The 21,547-nt window shown below is 37.6% G+C and overlaps 1 protein-coding gene across 1 annotated transcript in view; it reads right to left on the reverse strand.

The window, feature by feature from the left end:
* cita (citron rho-interacting serine/threonine kinase a) overlaps nt 1-21,547 on the reverse strand; it is a 216,449-nt gene that overhangs the window by 163,622 nt on the left and 31,280 nt on the right. The window contains exons 6-9 of the mRNA XM_043715278.1: nt 20,794-20,936; nt 15,455-15,548; nt 9,046-9,249; nt 3,126-3,279 (exon numbers count right to left, since the gene is read on the reverse strand). Coding sequence (XP_043571213.1) covers nt 3,126-3,279; nt 9,046-9,249; nt 15,455-15,548; nt 20,794-20,936 — 595 coding nt within the window. The remainder of the gene's footprint in view (nt 1-3,125; nt 3,280-9,045; nt 9,250-15,454; nt 15,549-20,793; nt 20,937-21,547) is intronic.

The raw sequence follows: 21,547 nt of genomic DNA on the forward strand, positions 1-21,547 counted from the left end.
AACAAAGTACGTGAGATGATCTATTTTACTGAATTTGCTTTGCCAGAGGTGTGTTTATGGGATGTTACTATATTGGAACAGTTGTTGTTTAGTAGTTAAATAATCTATTGTTCTGTTAAGTTTCTCCAATTTGTTAAAGTTATCCCAATTTTCCTTCCCTTTGCTTGCGTTTAATTGTAGTGTAAGAGTAAAGTGTTTTTCTTTGCTTAAAGCCAAGTAGTGTAACCAGTCAAAATACAACTGGAACACAGCACCTTACACTTGCCTCCAAGAAAGATAAAAGTTAGGGTCTAGGCTATCTCCTGGATATATATGAAGTGGAGGGTTTGGACTGGCCCATAACACAGTAGCCATTTCATTAGCCAGTACTCACTCATTACTATGGTGGCTCATATGCAGGAGGCATAGCAAGCCACTACAAAATGAAACCATTACATGTATAGACATGACAACATAAGGAACAGAATCTCTTTCAGTTGACACCTACAAAGCCATGCGTGTGCAGTGGAAGCTTGCACTATGTGGAAGTTTGCAATCAAAGGAAAACTAAAAGCTCACTCAGATTGCCTTCTTTCCGTTGAGAGAAATAAATGTAGTTGGCTGACATTGGATCAAAAACCTCAGTGACCCCTCTTATACAACAGGGCATGGCAAACTGCAAGATGTGCACATATCTCTCCAACCTGAAGAAGGTAGACACATTAAAGTTTATCTGCACAGTCGCCTTCACAACCACTTCACTGTAAATTGGCAGCAGATAAGAAGTCTCAGTAGGAGTACTTTTACTGAAGCATTGCTGTCTTACAATGTTCTTAATGAGGTTCAGGTCCCCACTATGCACTCTGGTTATATGTGTCCTCTTGCTGAGAGCCCTTGACCCTTCAGTCTTCCAGTAGATTGTCCTGCTCTGCATAACCTCTCCAAGTTTCGCTGTATTTCAAGGGGCATGTCCAGTTGTGCAGGCAGAGTTCAGAAAAAAGCTTCTTCAGCACCTGTCACACAGTTGCCTGTATCCTTTGCAATATCAAATAACAGAAGAAATTAAATATTGTCACATTTTGTTGCATTTGGGCATGAATTACTTCAGTATCGAAGTAGTCACAAGTGGTGTGAACATCTCCAATTCTGACTTGAAAGAGAGGTCATTTATGAAGAAATTGAAGATAGAACATAGAACATTACAGCACAGTACAGGCCCTTTGGCCCTCGATGTTGCGCCGACCTGTCATACCAATCTGAAGCCCATCTAACCTACAATATGATTAGGTCAAGGACAATACCCTGAGGAACTTCTGCAGAAATGTCCTGGAGCTGAGATGACTGAACTCTACCACAAACATCTTCCTTTGTGCCAGGTATAACTCCAATCAGTGGAGAGCTCTTCCTCCCTGATTCCCACTGATTCCAATTTTTCTAGAGCTTCTTGATGCCATACTCAGTCAAATATAGTTTTGATGTGAATGGCAATCACTCTTACCTCACTTAATACACTTTTCAATGTGATTTGTCCAACAAGCATGCATCATGGGAGATGGGTATTTCTGGCACAGCCAGCATTTATTTCCCATCATTGATTTCCCAACGGGCAAGTCAAACAATGGTGTGGGTCTACAGTCACATTAGTGAACCATTTAGGGTTTTGCAGTGATTATAATGTAGTCATTGGCCTAACATTTTATTCCAGACTTTCTTTTTTCAAAAGTTGAATTCAGATTTCACCATCTTCCACAATGTGAATCAAACCCATGTCTTCACAGCAAATGCCAAGGATTAACTGACCAGTGGCATTACCATAATGTTACTACCTCCACTCTCAAATGCCACATATACCATTTGAGTACATTTAGGGCACTCTTAGCACGAAAAATATGTGCCAGCAAGTTCAGTGTCTCAGACTTCAAATATTGAAACAGCCATGATTTTATTTTCCTATTTCAACAGGCAAAGTTCCAGAAACACCCTCTCAAAAGGGGGAAATCGTTAAAGTTGTAATAGTGTGAATAGCCAGCTAAATCTGTGTTAGCATCGATACTAATGGCGATGAAAGAGGATCTTTCTTCACTAGCTGAAAAAAAGGAATCTGTTCAGAAAATGACTGTGCTATATTTGCACAACACAGCTGAGCTTCAGGTAACTTTTTACAAGGCAACAGAAGCCTGCCGTGATTTCCAATTGCAAGGATTATGTCATTATTTACTCAAATTTATAAATTGAACTATGTAATTAAGACAAAATTCACATAACAGTTGCAAACTGAATAAGAACTGCTTTCATTTGATAGGAGGTTTTGCAATATCAATCCATGGCCAGGATGTTCAGTGAAACAAAGAGAGACTCTTAACTACAGGAATCATTCACCATTTTGCTCCAGAGTAAAACTGAACACGAAAAGTGAAAATGGAAACTCAATTTTAGCAGAAACAAATGTCGAGATTTCTGAACATCATTTCACTGGATCAATACATAAAAATGCCCTGACACCAATGAGGTTCTGTCACCGCAAGTACTACATTGATTAGAAATAGGATCACCACCATCTTCATAAACATGAATATACTTTGTAGGAGAAGGGTAGTTCTCGTTGGTAGTATTATCCCTACTTCTGAGCCAGAAGGCCCAGATTCAAGGTCCACATGCTCCAAAGGTGTATAATAACATCTCTGAACAGGTTGATTACAAAATATCTACCTTGTAAGAGAACGAGGCAAAAATGGCAAGTGAGATTTAAACATAAGAATAGAGTGTACATCGGATTAGATGCTTGTTCAGGAGAGTCAAGATAGTTGCAACTACTTGAGGAGAAACAAAATTATAATGGAGTGTGTTGGGAAGTTAAGGCTAAGAGCAGTTTTTTTTCCATAGCATGCTATGAATAATGAAATTGTAAAAGCAGGCCTACAAGATTAAGTCAAAGTATATATGAAGTCTTTTGGAGAAATAGCAAGTAGATCAATGTAGTTCTTTGACCCAGATAGTATCAACATCATTATGCAAGTAATCCCATCAGTGTTAACCACTCTGGAAAGACGACAGAATAAAAATGAAGTTTGTCAAGCCAATAAAATTGCTCTGTCACAACTTTTCATTAGGAGGGTAAGCACATCATTTCAAAAGGGATAACTTACTATTCCTGATATTGTTCCAATTGATGTTTGTAAAAAATGGATGGCAGATGAGTCCCTCATAGTTCAAACGTTCCTTTGCTCCACATAGCAGACTTTGCAATAAGTCATAAAATTCCTCACTAGTTTTAGGCTCTTCTGGAAATTTCAGAGTTCTCTGCAATAAAAGATCAGTATTAATGTCGGAGTAGATAATTAAATTCTATTAGCAGTAAAACATTACAATGTAAGTGAATAAACCAATACTCTAATCAACAAACATTGCGCATTCAGAAACCCTAACCATTATATTTCTCTTTAGTCACACAGAATACACAAAGTAGTCACACAAAGAATTTCAACACACTGAACTGCTTGATAATACCAGGATGTACTGTTTTCAACTTTCAATCATCAGCTTCTTAACCATTTACAAAATTTACATTAAACCCTCCAATGGCAAGCTTATCCATTAGTCTTTTGAAATGAATGTTACTAAATCACCTCAAAGCTGACACAAAATCATATTTGGACAATCTTCTCAATCCTCTTGGGTTATCAAAATGATTTGTTAAGTAGAAATTTTCCTTTCTGAAACTATGATAATTATATTTCATTTTTTATTACTGTACACAATTTTTGGTTTCAAATGATTATCAGTTCCATTATTTCCACACAAAATTAATGCAAGGTTACTTGGGATAGGTAGTGCCCATTTTTCAGCCTCAAACAGCCTCTTATAGCAGGAAGGTAGTCCATGCAAACATGCAGTGAGGAGAAGGCAAGATGAGTGCTGTCAAATTTCTTTTGCCATTGCCTATGTCAATTTTGGAATTTGGACAGTTCAGCTCATTTTTCCTGATGTCCAGTGAATTTGCTCAAAATTTGTCATCAACTCTCCAATCTGCCTCACCACTCAGATGAAATCATGTCAGATTTTTTAATCCTATTTTGCAGACAATTTCCTTTCTTAATAAATAAAATAAAATTAATTAATTTTGCCTTGATTAACTGTTAGGGTCAGACTGGTCAAGACTGAGCCAAGCCTGCAATCACTGAGGTACATAAAATCACCAAGTGGTGCAGCTATAACTATAAATTTCCAAAACTTGCCCCAAATTCTGTGAATTTTCCATTAGATTAGAAAACAATGAATGGAACTTCTTTATTCATGTAAGAAAACAGAAAGCAGGGAAGTACAGGCCTGTAGCTGAACATCTGTCCTAAGAAAATTGCCAGAATCTATTATGCGTGTTATATAAAGATCACTTCAGGCAGAGTCAACATTGTTTTGAGAAAGAGAAAGTGTTTGATTAATTTATTCATGGTTTTTGAGGAAGTAACAAGCAAGGGGACCTTTTGGATATGGTGTACTTGGGTTTCCAAATGGCTTTTGCCATAAAAATGATTTCAAGTTAAGAGCTTATTAAACTGGGGGCAACTCATCTTTATATATAGAAAATTAGTTAGCCAGCAGGAAACAGAGCATGGAAATAAATGAGTTCTATTAGGATAACAAGCAGACTGTCATAAGTATCAGTTCTGGGGTCTCAACTATTTACAAACCACGTTATCAACATGGATAAAGGCACCAAATCTATGGCTACTAACTTTGAGTCATTAGCAAAGACAGGTGAAGAATATGTTGTGAAGCATCTACAAAGGGATATAGATAAATTAAGTGAGTGGACAAAACAACTGGCACAGAAAAACTGAATTTATCTACTTTGGCAGGGAGGATATAAAAGCAGCACATTATTCAGAGACTATTTGCAATGGACTGTGTTACAATCCAGACTAGAAGAGTGTGCAGCCACTCCAGTCCCACTACTTCACATGTCACAACATACAATCAGAATACTTTCTCTAGTTACCATGACCACCAGTTACTGGGCCACCAGGGGTCTACAGCAAAGCAAGCAGTTTAATTTAAGAAAGGAATCGCTGATGCCCATAGCAAACTTTCAATGGCCTTTTTTGAAAAAAACATTCCAAGTATGTTCACAAAACTTGAAATAAACCATCTCTCCACAATTCTTCAAAGCACAAGTCTTCCAAATACTTAAATATAAAGCAGCTTTGTAATAAATGATGAATTCTACCTGAGAGAAAGCTCAACCACCTAGCAAGTTCAATAGAACCTCAAATCCTGATAATCTACACCCCAGAGTACTTAAGGAAGTGGCCCTAGGAAAAGCAGATGCGTTGGTGTTCAGCTTCCAACATTCAACAGGCTGTGGAACAGCTCCTGCAGACTGGAGGATAGTTATTGTAACCCTCCATTTAAGAAGGGAGGCAGAGGAAAAAACTAGGAAATATAACCCAAATCAGCCTGACATTGGAAGTGGGGAAAATTCTGGAAGAATTAATAGCAAAGCATTTGGAAAACAGTAGCAGGATCCAACAGAGTCAGCATGGATTTACAAAAGGTAAATAATGGTTGACAAATCAACAGGAATTCTTCAAGGATGTAACTAATAAAGTTGATGAAGAGGAGGCTTCATCAAGCAGATGTGGATTACGTGGCCTATTAAAAGGCTTTTGACAAAATTCCACATAAGAGATAAATATGTAAAATTAAAATAGATGGGATTGGGATAGTGCATTAAGATGAATAGTAAACAAGTTGGCAGGCAGGAAACGGAGTTGGAATAAACAGGTCTTTTTTTACCAAATGACAGACAGTTACTAGTAGCGTCCTACAGGGATCAGTGCTGTTTGCTATTTGCAATAAACACAAATGATATGAATGAAGGAACTAATGTCTCTAAATTTGCAGACGACCTAAAGCTTGGTGGGAGAGTGAGCTGTGAGGAGGGTGCAGAAAAGCTTCAGTGTGATTTGAACAAGTTGAGTGTGGGGGCAAATGCATGGCGGATGCAATATAATGTGAATAAATGTTAGGTTATCAACTTTGGTAGCAAAAACAGGAAGACAGCATATCATCTGGATGGCAATCAAGTGAGAGGAGAATGTGCAACAAGACCTGGGTGTCCTTGTACACCAATTCCGAAAGATAATCATAGAGCTGCAGCAGGTGGTAAAGAAAGCAAATGGTAGGTGGCCTTCATAGTGACCTGATTCACGTACTAGAACATGATGTCTTTCTGCAGTTGTGCAGGGCCTTGGTGAAATGACACCTGGGACACAGTTTGCAGTCTTGATCTCCTCATCTGAAAATGTTCTTGCTATACAGGAAGTGCAGCAAAGGTCTACATACTGATTCCTGGGATTGTAGGACTAGGAGTGGTTGAATCAATTAGGATTATATTCATTGGAGTTGCAAAGAATGGGGGGGTGGGGGTAGAATCTCATAGAAACCTATAAAATTCTAACAGGACTAGACAAGGTGGTTCAGGAAGGAGGTTTCCAAAGGCAGCAGAGACTAGAAGCACAGGTCAGAGTGTAAACCATTTAGGACTGCAATGTGGAGAAATTTCTTTACACAGAAAATAGTGAACCGATGAAATTCACTACCACAGAAAACAGTCAAGGCCAAAACATTATGATTTCAAAGATTTGGCTCAAGGAATAAAAGGGATGGGGGGGGGGGGTTGTGGTGTAGGAATAGCCTATGGAGATGATCAGCCATGAACATAATGAATAGCAAAGCAGGCTCGAAGGGCCAAATGGCCTACTTCTGCTCCTATTTTCAATTTCAATGCTTGATTAATAAGGGAGTGAAAGGTTACAGAGGATAGACAGGAAAGTCAAATCAAGGTCACAGGCAGATTCCTGAAGAAGGGCTTATGCCCGAAACGTCGATTCTCCTGTTCCTTGGATGCTGCCTGACCTGCTGCGCTTTTCCAGCAACACATTTTCAGCACACGCAGATCAGTCATGATTTTTTAATCAAATAACGTAAAACATCCAAAGGGAACAAATAGTCCACTGCTGCTCTTTATTCGTGTGCTTGACATGGATGTTATCAGACAAAATATAAAGCAAGTATTATATTCAGCTATTAAGACAGGGTGACCAAAAACCTGGTCAAAGAGATAAGTTTTAGGAAGTGGTTTATGGAGGAAGAGATAAATGGGCAGAGTTTTGGTTCAGGGTAGATGGTCACCAATGGAGGAGAGAAGGAAATCACATTTGTGCAATAGACCAGAATTAGAGGACTGGGGAGGTTGGTGTTCGTAGAGCTAGAAATAGTTATGCAAAAGGACAAAAGAGTAAGACCATGGAGAGATTGAATACCATGATAGGGGTGTCTTAAGTCAAGGTTTTTCTGGACCAATAGCCCACATAGGCAAGCAAACAAATGGTAATAGGCATTGAAACAAGTTTAGATACCAAGACCAAAATTTTGAATATGTGAGAAACCAGCTGGGAAAGTATCAATATTAAAAGGGAGTGATAACAAAGCTGTGGATGAGGGTTTCAGCAGGTAAGCACACGTAGATACGTGACGTTGCAAAAATGAAAGTTTTTGATATAAAGAGATTGTGTGGTAAGAAACTGAGTTAGGGACAATGTAGCAAACAGGCTGGTTCAGTCTGAGCAGCGAGGGAGGGGAGCTGGAAATTAAGGAATGGCAAATTTGTCTAGGGCTGATGGGATAGAGTTTGATCAATTGTTATAATTCTAATAGCCAGTTGGGGGAAAACAAAGAACATAAGAACTAGGAGCAGGAGTAGGCTGCTCGGCCCTTCGAGCCCACTCCGCCATTCAACAAGATCATGGCCAATCTTTTCGTGGACTCAGCTCCACTTACTCGAGTTTTCACCATATCCTTTAATTCCTTTATTTTTCAGAGAAATACCTACCTTAGCTTTTAAAGCGATTACTGAAGTAGCATCAACTACTGCCCTGGGCAAGGAATTCCATAGATTAACAATCCTCTGGGTGAAGACATTCCTTCTCAGTTCAGTTCTAAACCTGCTTCCTCGAATCTTGAGCTCATGCCCTCTTGTCCTAGTCTCACCCACCAGTGGAAACATGCCATCTATTTCTATTTTATCGATTCTCTTCATAATTTTATATGTTTCTGTAAGATCCCCCCTTCAAAAGAATTGAATCAGTTTTTATACATTTACATTTTTTTAATGGACCAAAAAATATGGCATATTTCCAATAGAACCACAGGAATAAAATAAATAGTTACAATTGATGTGCATTATCAATGACTACGTCACTTCTGCCTGGCAGAACTCAACCCTAACAACTTCCCATTGAAAAAGTAAGCACAAAAGATAATGAAAACAAAAATGGTGGCTAGTGGAGAGGACTGTTATAGTAAGATTCACTATAAAATATTGTGAAACTGAGAGTGCCCATGTATTTCAAATATATTAATATTTTATCTGGAGATATTTTGATAAACAAGCCAACAGTTGTAGCTTACAGAAACATTAACAAATGAAAATTACTCACACATACATGAGATAGACACAAAGGAAGAAAACTGACCTCTACCTAACAGTTTCAGACATGACAAAAGACGAAACAAAAGGAAATTCCAGCTGTTTTCTATTATTCTCCCCAAGGACAGATTAATCTCACCCTTATCACTACACCAATGTAGTTATAGAAATGAACTGATAAACGTTATTCAAAATAATTGCTTCTTTCCCCTCCAATCGCCCAAAAAATACATTTGCCACACATCACGTGTGGGCAGGGAACCTGCTTTCAGAACTCAACTCTTGGATGTCAGACTTTGGATGTGTCAAAGGAGTGCCCACAATAACAGTCAAGTCCTTTCCCACAAGAAACTATTCAGCAACTCTCACCTTTCCATAGAGCGGGAGATCTACCAGATTGCAAAGTACAAAAAAAAATCCAGTTTCTCTCACTCAATAACAACCCATTATGTCATCAAGTCTTCCAGAAAAGACACTTTACCAAATTAATCATATACAAATTATTAAAACCAATTGATTTTAATTGTCAAAAAGCACCTATACTCAAAATAATGCTGCAAGACCAAAAATGTACAAACCTGAAAGTTTCTAATGTTGCTGATGGTTTTGGCTGATGTTCCCTCAACAAATGGCGATCTCCCGTAAATCATTTCATAAGCAATCACACCTAAAGACCACCAGTCACATTCCACACCATATGAAGAACACCCATCCCCATTCGTTACAGTCAGTACTTCAGGAGCCATGAAATCCGGTGTACCAACTGGTAACTTTGAGCTAACCTGTTGAGGGGAACAAAGAATCAGATATCAAAATACATAATACTTAATAACTAGAGTTCATAACTGATAGCTGTTTTTTTCAGCAGTATATAAAACAGCAAGACGCAAATTGTTTAATATTGTGGGTGGATAATTTGCATTGCGTAATATAAATCGGTAAAATATTGCATGTATGTCACATTATAGCACCCAACATTTTTATTGTTGTAAAACCAAGAAAAAACATTTAAATTAAGAATTGGAACAAGAAGCAGTCAGGCACTGATATTTGCTTCAGTATACTGTAGTAATAATGGATATAATTTTTCTTTCTAGTGTTTAAGTTATTTTAAGATTCCAGAGACCACACCTGTTGAGAATCAAAAGCCAATCAGTTCTCATAGCATTTTCAAGAGAGACATGCTTCACTGTTGCTTCTCTCTCAAAAAGGTTAAAACATTTACAGGAAAACAGCTGCAAAGCATCCCATTATTTTAAATAACCCAATGCAAGGTAATTTTGAAAGGGTCATTAAACTTATATATAGTCATTCTAAATCATACTGGAAGACAAGCAACATGGCACCAGCTATTCTTTCAAAGGTAAACTGATCAATAATATTTTAGAACTATTTTGCACCATCTTGTACCACGATCACTTGGTATCTCATTAAATACAAATGGAATGTGAAGGCTAATATAATAGACTATTGGAGACCAATAGTAACACTAATGAGTAAAGTTGTTTGAAGGTCAATTGCAATTTAATCTAATATTTAGGCCCAATATTGTTGGATCTGATACATTTCACTACGTTTCAGGAACCAACAGGTACAGTGTTGTGCCAAAAGTGACTGATACTTACGCGTGTACACTGTCACAACCAGACTTGTCCTTCCTTCAATTTTCCACATGAATTTATTGTATTAAATTTCAAACTGTCTTGAGAGGTACAGAAAACTAAATAGAATCAAATTATTGTCAGGAAGACAACTTTAGGAATTTGATATTGTGGATACTTGTTCCTAAAATACCAAATTTCCAAACCCAATCTTGAAGAGAATATCAGGATTTCTGTGAAGATTGAGGATTTAGCTAGATTAGATTAGATTCCCTACAATGCGGAAACAGGCCCTTCAGCCCAATCAGTCCACACCAACCCTCCAAAGAGTAACCCACCCAGATCCATTTCCCTCTGACTAATGGGCCTAACACTATGGACAATTTAGCATGGCCAATTCACCTGACCTGCACATCTTTGGACTGTGGGAGGAAACTAGAGCACCTGGAGGAAACCCACGGGGACAATGTTCAAACTCCACACAGACAGTCGCTTGAGGTTAGAATCGAACCTGGGACCCTGGTGCTGTGAGGCAGCAGTGCTAACCACTGAGCCACTGTGCCACCCCCAATGGTTAAGAACAGTCTTTTTATTGCAAGTACAATTGACAAATCCTGATGTTACATCACAATTTTATTTTACTATCCAAAAAAGTATACTATACAGTTCATTGAGGCTGCTGCCTATTCAATACAGTTATAACTCATCATAGGCATCAACTGCTGTGGTTCTGTTCGCCAAGCTAGAAGTTTTTGTTGCAAACGTTTCGTCCCCTGTCTAGGTGACATCCTCAGTGCTTGGTAGCCTCCTGTGAAGCGCTTCTGTGGTGTTTCCTCTGGTGTTTATAGTGGTCTATCCCTGCCGCTGTCGTTTCGTGGCTAGTTGATGTTCGTGGATGCGGATCGTTAGCTGTCTTCCTGTTTGTCCTATATAGGCATCAACTTTCCATATTTCCTGCATCTCATATTCCAGGATTCCCTGAAACCCCAAAAATCTGTCTATCCCAGGCTTAAACTATCTTACAATCCACAGCTCTCTAAGGTTCTAACATCTTAAGAATCACAACCCACCCACTGCAAATGTTCATCATTTGTGGATGTACCACACAGAACAGAATGAGTGGGCAAACATGTGACAGATGCAGTACAACATGGCTAAATGTGAAGTTGCACACCTTGGTGTGAAAAAGAAAAGAAATATTATTTAAATGGTGATATATTGGCAAGTGTGCATGTACAAAAGGATCTAGGTGTCCCTGCACACCAACTATTGAAAGCAGACAGGCAAGTGCAGTTAGGAAGGTGAATAGTATATTGGCCTTCATTGAAAGAGGATTGGAATTCAGATGCAAGAATATCTTATTGCCTTGGTGAGGCCACACCTGGAATACTGCATGCAGTTTTGGTCTCCCTTCCTAAGAAAGGCTACACTTACCAGAACGAAGCGCAGCAAAGATTCATAGGCTATAAGCCAGGATGGCAGAACTGCCTGAAGAGATGAGATTGTGGGTCTGCAGAGATTGCATTAGAAGGATGAGAAGCATCTGATCGAAGCAAAATTCTAACTGGAACACACGGACTAGATGCAAGAACAATGCCTTCCCTGGTTGGGGCATCGAGAACAAGGCACAGTCTCAAGACATGTGGTAGACCATCTCGGACTGATATGAAGATATACTTCTTCACTCAAAGGGTAGTGAACCTATGGAATTCTCCAAGAGGAGGCCAAGTAACTAAATATATTCAAGAAAAGATAACCTTTAGATTTTAAAAGGGACATGGGGAGAAAGTGGGAATTTTGATATAGAACCAGCCACAATCATATTGAACAACTGAGCAGTCTCAAAAGGGTTGAAAACTCCTACTTTCTATAATTCAGAAGTCCAAGCATACTTCATCTATTAGTTTTGCTGTATGTATCTTACTAATTATTTCCTCAAAAAACTCAATATTTTAAAACAGGACTTCCCTTTTATAAAACCATGTTGATGTTGTCGAATACTACAAGTTTCTAAGCACATTGTTTAGACTTCCTTAATATATACCAACACTTTTGTAATGACTGATGTCAGACTAACTTACCTACAGAATTTCTATATTCTTCTTTAGTGAATAGCTGTTTTATACTTCCTAGCTTCCAGTGTAGCAAGACTTGAAACAAACACTCAATGATTTTCCCTTTGTAACCTGGGACTAAACAAATTGCTATTTGAGGTGTGCGGATGCTTCAGATATGCATGTGATAGAAATGGTAATATTTAAAATTTATTTGTGAAAAGTGACAAGCTCCAGCATTGTGCTGTGCACAACATCCAGCATTTTACAATCAAGTACTACTGAAGTGTGATCAGTTTTGGAACGAAAGAGCCCAACAGCAAATTTACAATATAGCAAGTTCCCACAAATTGGCCAAGGTTCTGGGTGTAACTTTCCTGCTGTTCTTCAAACTTACTGAACATTTTAGTTCACCTTAGATAGCAGACATAACCATGATTAAAAACCATTATACAAAAGATTGTTCCCTCCAACAATGCCAAACTTAGTCAGTAACGCATTGGAGTAGAAGCTTACATTGTATGATCAAGTCTCAAACACAAATGTTAAAACTAAAAAAAAAGTGGTGACACAGAAGTAAGAGCACAATTGTTTGGAGAAAGGACTTTTGCTTCACATTTTAGGCATGAAAAATGGAGTAATCAAAAAAGGGACAAATCCTACATACTGGATTACCAGCATGGCAATGAAATAACCTGGAAAACTGAGCCAATGCATTGAATCAAATGATATCAACAAAGCTTTGAAGGGATCTCACCACCCCATGTTAACCACTCATGAAAGTTTGTCACAACCTTCAAGGCAAAATGTGCTTACTAATGTTCATGCAAAGGATCGTTGCTGATAAATGAAGCAGGATGAAGAAACAGTTTTTAAACTATATTCTGGATTCAGTTTGGGAGATATAGATAGTTACACATGCCATTTGACATTTTCACTGATCCAGAAGAGTACAATGCAGGCAGCATGAAATAGTCAGTGACATTGCCAGGAGTGGAAGCTATTGTGAAGATCTGCTGAAGATCTCGATCCCCCCCAGAGGGAACCCTTGGTTCCGTGATCGGTCAAATAATCAACAGGAATGCAGTCTGTTTCAGCAAGCTTTGCAGTATATTCTCGACGCCAAGCACAGGTTTGTCCAGCAACACAGAGGTTAACAGCTCCTGTGTTCCTTGAGCAACTGCATAAATTCACTTAGAATAAAGCAATTTTTTAATATGTTTCATAAGAAATAGTACAGCCTTAATTACAGAATAAAGCCAATAAAATGTGATAAACGACATAATGGACAGCAGGTTAACCAAATGATATTTTCTGGAAAACAAAGTTGTTTACTACATATTCATCTCTTCCCACCTGTATTTCAAGGTTAACAAAAACAGTTAGTAATGTCCTACCTAACTTAGTTAATTCCATGCTGTGAAGGGTCCATTGTTCTGCTTTACCTTTAATTCAGTTAGCTCAGCAATACAGGAATGCAGCCTGAAGCCATTTTAAACAGTGTTAATTTGCAAGCTAAAGCCATTTTGTTATGTTACTTTGTATTAAGAAGCCATTTTGTGGTTAATAAAAGCATGCATAAAAATGACTATTCCTAACAACGGTCCAATTCCAGATTTTAGATCCACATTTTAGAATGTGGAAACACAATAGAAGCAGCAGGACAGTCCACAATTAGAATCTATATGATTGCTAAAGAGCTCGCCAGATGAATCTGGTGCTAAACAAAAAATATTGCAATTGAAGGTGCCTAAATTATGAAGGTTTTATACGGACAATAAAAGAACTTCACCCAGATTCCCCCAACAAGATGAGAGTTGTATTAGATATGCAGCAACTCATTAAATGTGAAATCAGTGCAATCAGAAATCAATTTGTTGGGTTCATGAACTAGGAAAGTTCTTGCCTAATTTATTAGAGTGAACATCTATGCAAGCTTACTATAGCGGTACTTAAGTGTGGAACAGAAGTAGCTTTCACTAGAGTCAACAATAAATCAACATGCTATAAAAATCACTAACCTAGTAGGGAGTTTATACTCAAAAAACAAGAGTCCTGTTCTGACTAACCACTAACAATGGGAAAAACATTCCACAAGGAAGGAACAATACTCCAAAAATGAGCAGACACGAAACAAACTGGCAACAATTTGCATGTATGTCATCAAAAGACCTTTAGAGATAATGGAAGAAATGCATATACATATGAAAGTGGCACAGACTAGAATTATTATAGTTTTGTTCACAACTGATATTTTTTCGTGGTGTCAATGCATATATTGAGTAACTTGCAATCTCAAAAAACATATCTTTTTTTGTGTAATCATATGAGGATGTTTGGCAATATGCATTTGAACATAAATGTACTAGGCGAAAGTGAGGACTGCAGATGCTAGAAATCAGAGTCAAGATTAGAGTGGTACTGGAAAAGCACAGCAGGTCAGGCAGCATATAAGGAACAGGAAAATCGACGTTTCGGGCAAAAGCCCTTCAATCAGGGATGAATGTATATGCATTTTGTAATAATATTCATTCCTGATGAAGGGCTTTTGCCTGAAACGTCGATTTTCCTACTCCTCGGATGCTGCCTGACCTGCTGTGCTTTTCCAGGATCACTCTATACATAAATGTAATGTCTGGCTTGCTGTAGTTTTGTGACCTCCATCTCTGTTATGTTGCTTTCACTTTAGAATGAGCTACCCTTAAGTATGTTACATGAAATAGCAATCATCTGATATTTGCCCACATTTAGCATTTTCTGTCCTTAAAGGTGTTGGATCATTTTTCTTGAGCAGAAATAAGGAACATCTTAAACCAATACTTCTATCATTTTGAAGTTGTTTCTTATTTGTTTGACCACCCTATAGTTAAAATGGATTATCAAGATAAATGTATTGTATTGCAGCTGAATTTTAAAGATAATACAGATCTTTGGACCATTCCCACAGAATAATGCTGTAGCAGTGTGTTTTCCAATTCCATATCAATAAAAACAGGATTATAAAACTTCCTGCTTTTAAGAACTTGAAAATACATTGTAAAAGGTTCTCTGTCCCTGAAGGACTTGTCAATTTCTAGACTCTACCCAAGTTACTAAAGTCCAATAATGCAAATCTGAACCTTTTGCACAGTGGATCCAAGAATCAGCCACACTGAGAAACCCAAAAACATTTTGTACACAGCATCCTCCGTGTACCTCCAAACAACTGTACACAATTTAGTACATCACACTGTAGCAATTCAATTACAGTACTTCCATACACTTGCTTGGACTCAACAAGCTGAAGTATTAAAATATAGACTCGCTTGAGCATTCTGGAGTTTTATCCATACCGTTTTATTTCCTGTCAGTTTGGCTGCTGATCCAAAATCTGCCAGTTTAATATGTCCTGTTCGATCAATTAGGATATTCTCAGGTTTGATATCTCTGAGAAGAGAAAGGAAAATATCATTAGTAAAAACACCATGTGCAGTTTAGGAATTATTAATGGACAATTCCAGACCTCCACATAAAAGTACTAGTTTGCTGATTGATAGCTTTCCCAACTCACCAGCAGTATGAGGCTCTAAGCCGCATTCTAGCACCTGATCATAGCCAGGCCAGTTACTGAGGAATTGCTGCATTGTTAGTGATGTTGCTCTTCTAAAACATACATCACCATAAATTTAACAATAAGTGTACTGAAACAATAGTCTATTCCACAGTTAATGAAGAGGAGGTACAAGAGGAGATTACTGTACCATCACTTTGAGATGCAGAAATCTGAGATACTGTAAATTGAAACAGCAACCATTTCTAACTGATAAGCCCACAGGATCTATAAGTGTGGCAAGACACTGCTCCCTATAGCAAGCTCATCTTATCTGGAATTGGATCCAATTAACTCAAAAAGACAATCCTTAGAGGAAGCTATACTCTACTCCAATTTATCTACATTAACCAGGCTCATCAATTGTGCAATATTAACATTATCTCAAAATTGGTCTCTCAGGTGATCTCCAGATAAAGCACACGGTTATCTTTCAATGCTGCTGCCTTATTAAATACAGTCATCACAGGATTTCGATTAAAAGGAATCCACTTATACAATGCTTGTTGGAGTTAGCTTTATTTTATTCTGTGTTCTCCACTAACAAAGACAATGAACAGAACACCCTAGAATTAATATATTGGCACACTGATTTATGGTCTGCCTTATACAATGCAATTTTGATTATCCAAAAGTATTTTGTTCATGTCAAGCAATTTTTTGAAGCGGTAAAATCCTTTACGTCCACAATAATCATAAAAGTTATATATCAGTGGCTTTGATTATACTATACAAGAAGTAGTTCTGTAACACATTGGTTGCATTCTTGTGCAACCCTGTGTTACAGAAAAATTGTGCTTTAGAAAGAGCACTTAATGGGTTGGCGATGTAATCACGTTACAGCCAACAAACGTTTTAAAAATTCAGGCAATAGAAATAGTGCCCTCAATTCGTCAATCGCGTTACAGCAAATTCACGTTAACGAAATGCGCGTTATTGCAGAATGGCCTGTATGTCAGTAATGTTATTCTTCACTTAAAAACACAAAAAAAAGGTAATAGTAGGTAAGTAATTCTGATTGTACTACATGCCAAATCAGTGAGCAAGTGGGGACAACTGATAGCCATATTATTTGCTGGTCCTGAGAGCATTGCTCACGATTTGGTAAAAGTAAAAAACATTGCAAATGTTGGATAACAAAGAAAGGAGTAGCCTCGTGGGCAGCAGGATGTACCACAATAGGACACAGTATTTATCATTGGAACAGTGGCAAGTGTGATGAAGATTACTAATATCTGGGCATTTCGATTCTAAAATAGAGGTAATTGGTTTTAGTGGAGGTGACCTATTTTTTAAATAAAAAGGTCAAAGTGATTTTGAACATAGTTAAGTAGCATGCTTTCTTGAAAATGCGATTTTGAACATAGTTCAAAATAGCATTTTCACGAAAGCATGCTACTTAACAAAGGGATGAAGTAAGTGTAGCTATCTGGTGAGGTAATTGAAGTGTTTACAAAATTTATCTTTTACCACCTACAAAAAGAGAGACCAGGGCCAGAAGCAGGATCAGTTGAGAAGTAGAGATCCATATCAGCAGAACAGCAGTGCTTAATTTGAGAGTTTAAAACCAGAGTTAGAAAGAAGTGTTAAGCTGTTTTAGCAGTCTAAGTAGACATGACTAGAAGTCAATGTTGCAACCAGCTCCTGAGAGAGAGTTTCCTGAAGTCATCACTGTTCCACTTAGGATATTCCAAATTATTAAGCTCCTGGGTGAGAAGAGATATAATGGCTCCCCTTGGATAGTTAGCTTCTTCCTTGAGTTGGTCAGAACAAAGTTAATTTGAAAAAAAAACTCCCCCCTTCTGGATGCCTTTTTTCTCCTCATACCAAACTAATTGGTGTTTTAGAAGGAGCTAATTTAACCAGTCTTTTTTGAGTTAATGGGAGAGAGAGTTTATTAGTTAATGATCGTAAGAATAAACAATAACATACCATCAGAAATGAGTCAGAGAAAGATAAATAAAAGAAATATGGATCAGTATTCATGGATCATGCATGAAGAGCAGGTGCAGGATTGTTGATAGTTGAGTCGTTAACTTTGGAGATTCTTGATTTTGCAGGTTGGTTGAAATTCTTTCATCCTTGCTTTCTTTTAGATTCACTACAGTTTGGAAACAGACAATTCGGCCCCACCAATCCACACCAACCCTCCAAAGAATTACTCACCCAGACCCATTTCCCTTTGACTAATGCGCCTGACACTACTGACACATCGCTGGATTGTGGGAGGAAACCGGAGCACCCAGAGGAAACCCACACAGACACAGGGACAATGTGCAGACTCCAGGCAGACAGTTGCCAGAGTCTGGAATTGAACGGGGGTCCCTGGCACTGTGAGACTGCAGTACTAACCACTGAGCCACCGTACTGCCCTGGTGATGGTGTTTGGCTGGCAGCACCAGAGTGTAAAAGTCCTGTTTTCTTTTCACTAGCTTGCTGGTTTCTTGAAGTAAACAGAGTAGAGTACACATACATACCTCAGCTCACTAGGAAACCTTCTTCCAGTAGTGCACAGACAAGAATTGAACTGGTTTTTAACCCTGTTCCTATGGTTTCTTGAAAAAGGAGAAGACACAAAACATGCCTCTCACCTAGTCTGCTGCAAATTCCCCATCATGTTCATAATCTGAGAGAACTCCCAACACATAAAAGTTCAATTTGCAATGCAATTCTTGTGTCCATTGCTTCAAAGCTTTCATGACACATTATCAGTGTGACATTCCAGGAACACTCTCTCCATCTCCAGACAGCTTTAAATTTACATCTGCAGTCATTTATCTGGCTGGAGCAGTCTTCTTTTAAAAAGCATGTGTTTGAATTAAGTTCAATATATTCACAGATGATCTGAGTTATGATCCATAGTCATTACACTGGTGAGGAAAGGTCAATAAGTTACCCTGCTTAAGAGTCTTTGGGAGAGACAGAGACAATCACATTTGGAAAATGTAAAATGTAAAGAAAGTCACTGAAAGCAAATGTTTGCAACTTCATTAGCTCAGTAAGTAATTACAAGTGAAGTGATGCTTCATTTGGGTTGAATGTCTGTCAATGATATTGCTGGGAACAAAAAAAAAGTGTTGCATCTTTCTTTTTGCTATTTTTATTACAACAAAATAGAATTGTTTTCTCAAAAGTACATTGTCAGCCTTATACAAATATGTTCAGCCACTGACCACGACAGTAACCAAAATTGGAAAAACAGCCTATTTCATTGGCACTCCAATCATTTTCAACAGTCACTTCCTCCCTCGGCTTCAACAGTGGCAGCACTGTGCAACAAGTCCAAGGCACACTATAGTGACTCACCAACATTAGACATCCCAGATTTTTTAAAATTGAATTCAAATTCCACTATCCGTTCTGGCAGGATTCAAATCTGGGTCCCCAGAACATTACTTGGATCTCTGGATTAACAGTTCAGCAATAATACAACAAGGCCATTACCAAACAATAATATTTTAAAGCACATATTAACAATATGGAAATATATTATAACTTAAATAGTTCTACAGTCCATCAGAACAAAATAGGATTCTGTGAATGGTACAGAGCTGAAATAATTTTAAAAGAAGGTGCTCAGTTATGCAGAACAAATAACACAACAACATGGGAAGATAATACCTACTACAGTACTCTGAATCATAGAGAATCAAAAATAACCACAAAAAATGAAGTGCATGGGAACACAAGATGTTATGGTTTGTAATATAAAAAGCACTTCAACAATCTATACTCCCCTCACAGCCACACATCGTCTGCTCTATTATCACCTTGGAAATGTCTTAGGTTATTCTTACTACATTAAACATTTACATTAAAAGAAAGTCAGTAGTTATCATCTTTCTGAATTGTTTGCTCAAAGGGACCATAAACCATAGTCACCTTGTAGAAAGGGTGTATACTAGAAAGCTCCACACAAAAGCCCTCATTTCCATTGCCTTAAAAAGGAGATTTTTCCCAATTCACTCAACAAAAATAACAGATCTCAAATCCAGTTGGTACAAGGTACTAAAGATTACAATTATATTGCAAATAAAGGACCAGCAATATGAACATAGGTTAACAGTCACCCAGTATCACTATTCTTTTTTCACAAGGGTTTGTCACGAACAACAGACTTTTGTCTTGAAATATAAAATGGAATTAGTTAATTTAATTCTGTCACAGTACCGGAGGAGTTAACTTCAATTTCACTCAATGCAATATTCCAGCTGATTTGGAAATAGGAACCAATGGTCTTATTTCACAACACCCATTCTAGCCACTCAATTCAAACGTAAACTCTGGGCATTTTTTTTGAAAATGTATTTGATAGGTGTCATTTGGTTAAATTAACAATTTTTCTTAGATTCATGAAGTTTCTTAGATTCCAGTTATTTAAATCAGCATGTTTTGCTTTTTGAAAGTAAAAAGCATGTGTTCTATCAAAGGCAGTTAATTTAGCCAGACAACTTATATAGTTGGTAAAAAAAGAAGACCATGTATGAAAGTTAATTATAGGATAGATGTGCAAAGCAATTAATACTTTCCATTACAAAGAACAGATAAATTAATAAAGAAAACTACTCTTAACGAGTGAGATTGTACTTCTATTTGCTGGTTTAATTACTATTACAAGTAAAGAATCTCTACTTGAAAAGCGATGTCTGAAAACCAGACATATTTATAAACTTCCATGCAATTTTAATTAAGTATTTCCTTTCAAAATCCTGGACAATTTGGTTAGGTGCTACATTTGTGCAGTATAGCTCCAGGCTAGTTACCAGCTTTGTCACTTCATGATCTGCACTATCCTGCTCTATGATCCACTTGACCTAAACTTCTCATTTGTTTGATCAACAGTCTCATTCCCAATGCTAGAAAATTTGAAGTGCTATATTTGTTATACAGTTTAAGAAGTTAAAATCTGAGACATTATTCACAGGTAGCACTATGCCACCTTGTTTAGTTCTTTGCAAGAAATATTCCTTGAAAAGAAGATTCAGTTTGTTTTAGTTCATCTTCAGAAGAGCTAACAACCTGCACACTAGTACCATTTCTTTTCTATTAGCTGAGAATGCAGGATGCCTTACAGATGCTTACCGATGAACATAGCCCATTTGGTGAACACTATGAATAGCCAGAACTAACTCGGCCAGATAGAATTGAGCCATACTCTCATCAAATTGATCATCGTAACGATTCAGGAGTGCCAACAAGTCCCCCCCTGGTTGGTATTCCATTACCTAAAAGCAAAAGAAAAGTCATTTTAATATATATTCTACAGCTCAATGTGCAGCATTTAACATATATATTCTGTACAGCATGTAACTTTTAATATAACAGACTTCCATGCATCCAAGCTTGGAAAGAAACAAATACATATATTTCAATATCAAGTGAGAAGAGTCATGGAGGGGAACTGCGTAGTCTTGGCACAGGTACTCCTCAATGAACACAATGTTTGCTTTACTACCCATCATTCCAAAAATGCACACCTGCTTGGTAATAACTTGCACAATTCCCAGCAACTACCTCCACTCACCATTATTCCTAAGCATTTTAGCCATCTAAGCTAAGAAACACTGGCAAAGAAAAGAAGAAAATCTATTCCAAAGTTAAATTGGATATGCTTCCAAAATTTGAATATTGCAAGCGAAACATGGATATCCAGAGACCTTTGGGTCTTACCGATTCAACCTTGTGCACAATTCGAATGTACTGCTGATAAACTAAAGCAAGTGGCAAAATCGTAAACCAAATTGGTCAAACACGTCTAAGGAAATAGAAGATTTACATGAGTTTCTACAGTAATGTGTTTTGAAATATTGTGGTTTCCCTTAACAGGTTATTTTCA

This window comes from Chiloscyllium plagiosum, chromosome 25, assembly GCF_004010195.1.
Source record: "Chiloscyllium plagiosum isolate BGI_BamShark_2017 chromosome 25, ASM401019v2, whole genome shotgun sequence".
NCBI lineage: Eukaryota > Metazoa > Chordata > Chondrichthyes > Orectolobiformes > Hemiscylliidae > Chiloscyllium > Chiloscyllium plagiosum.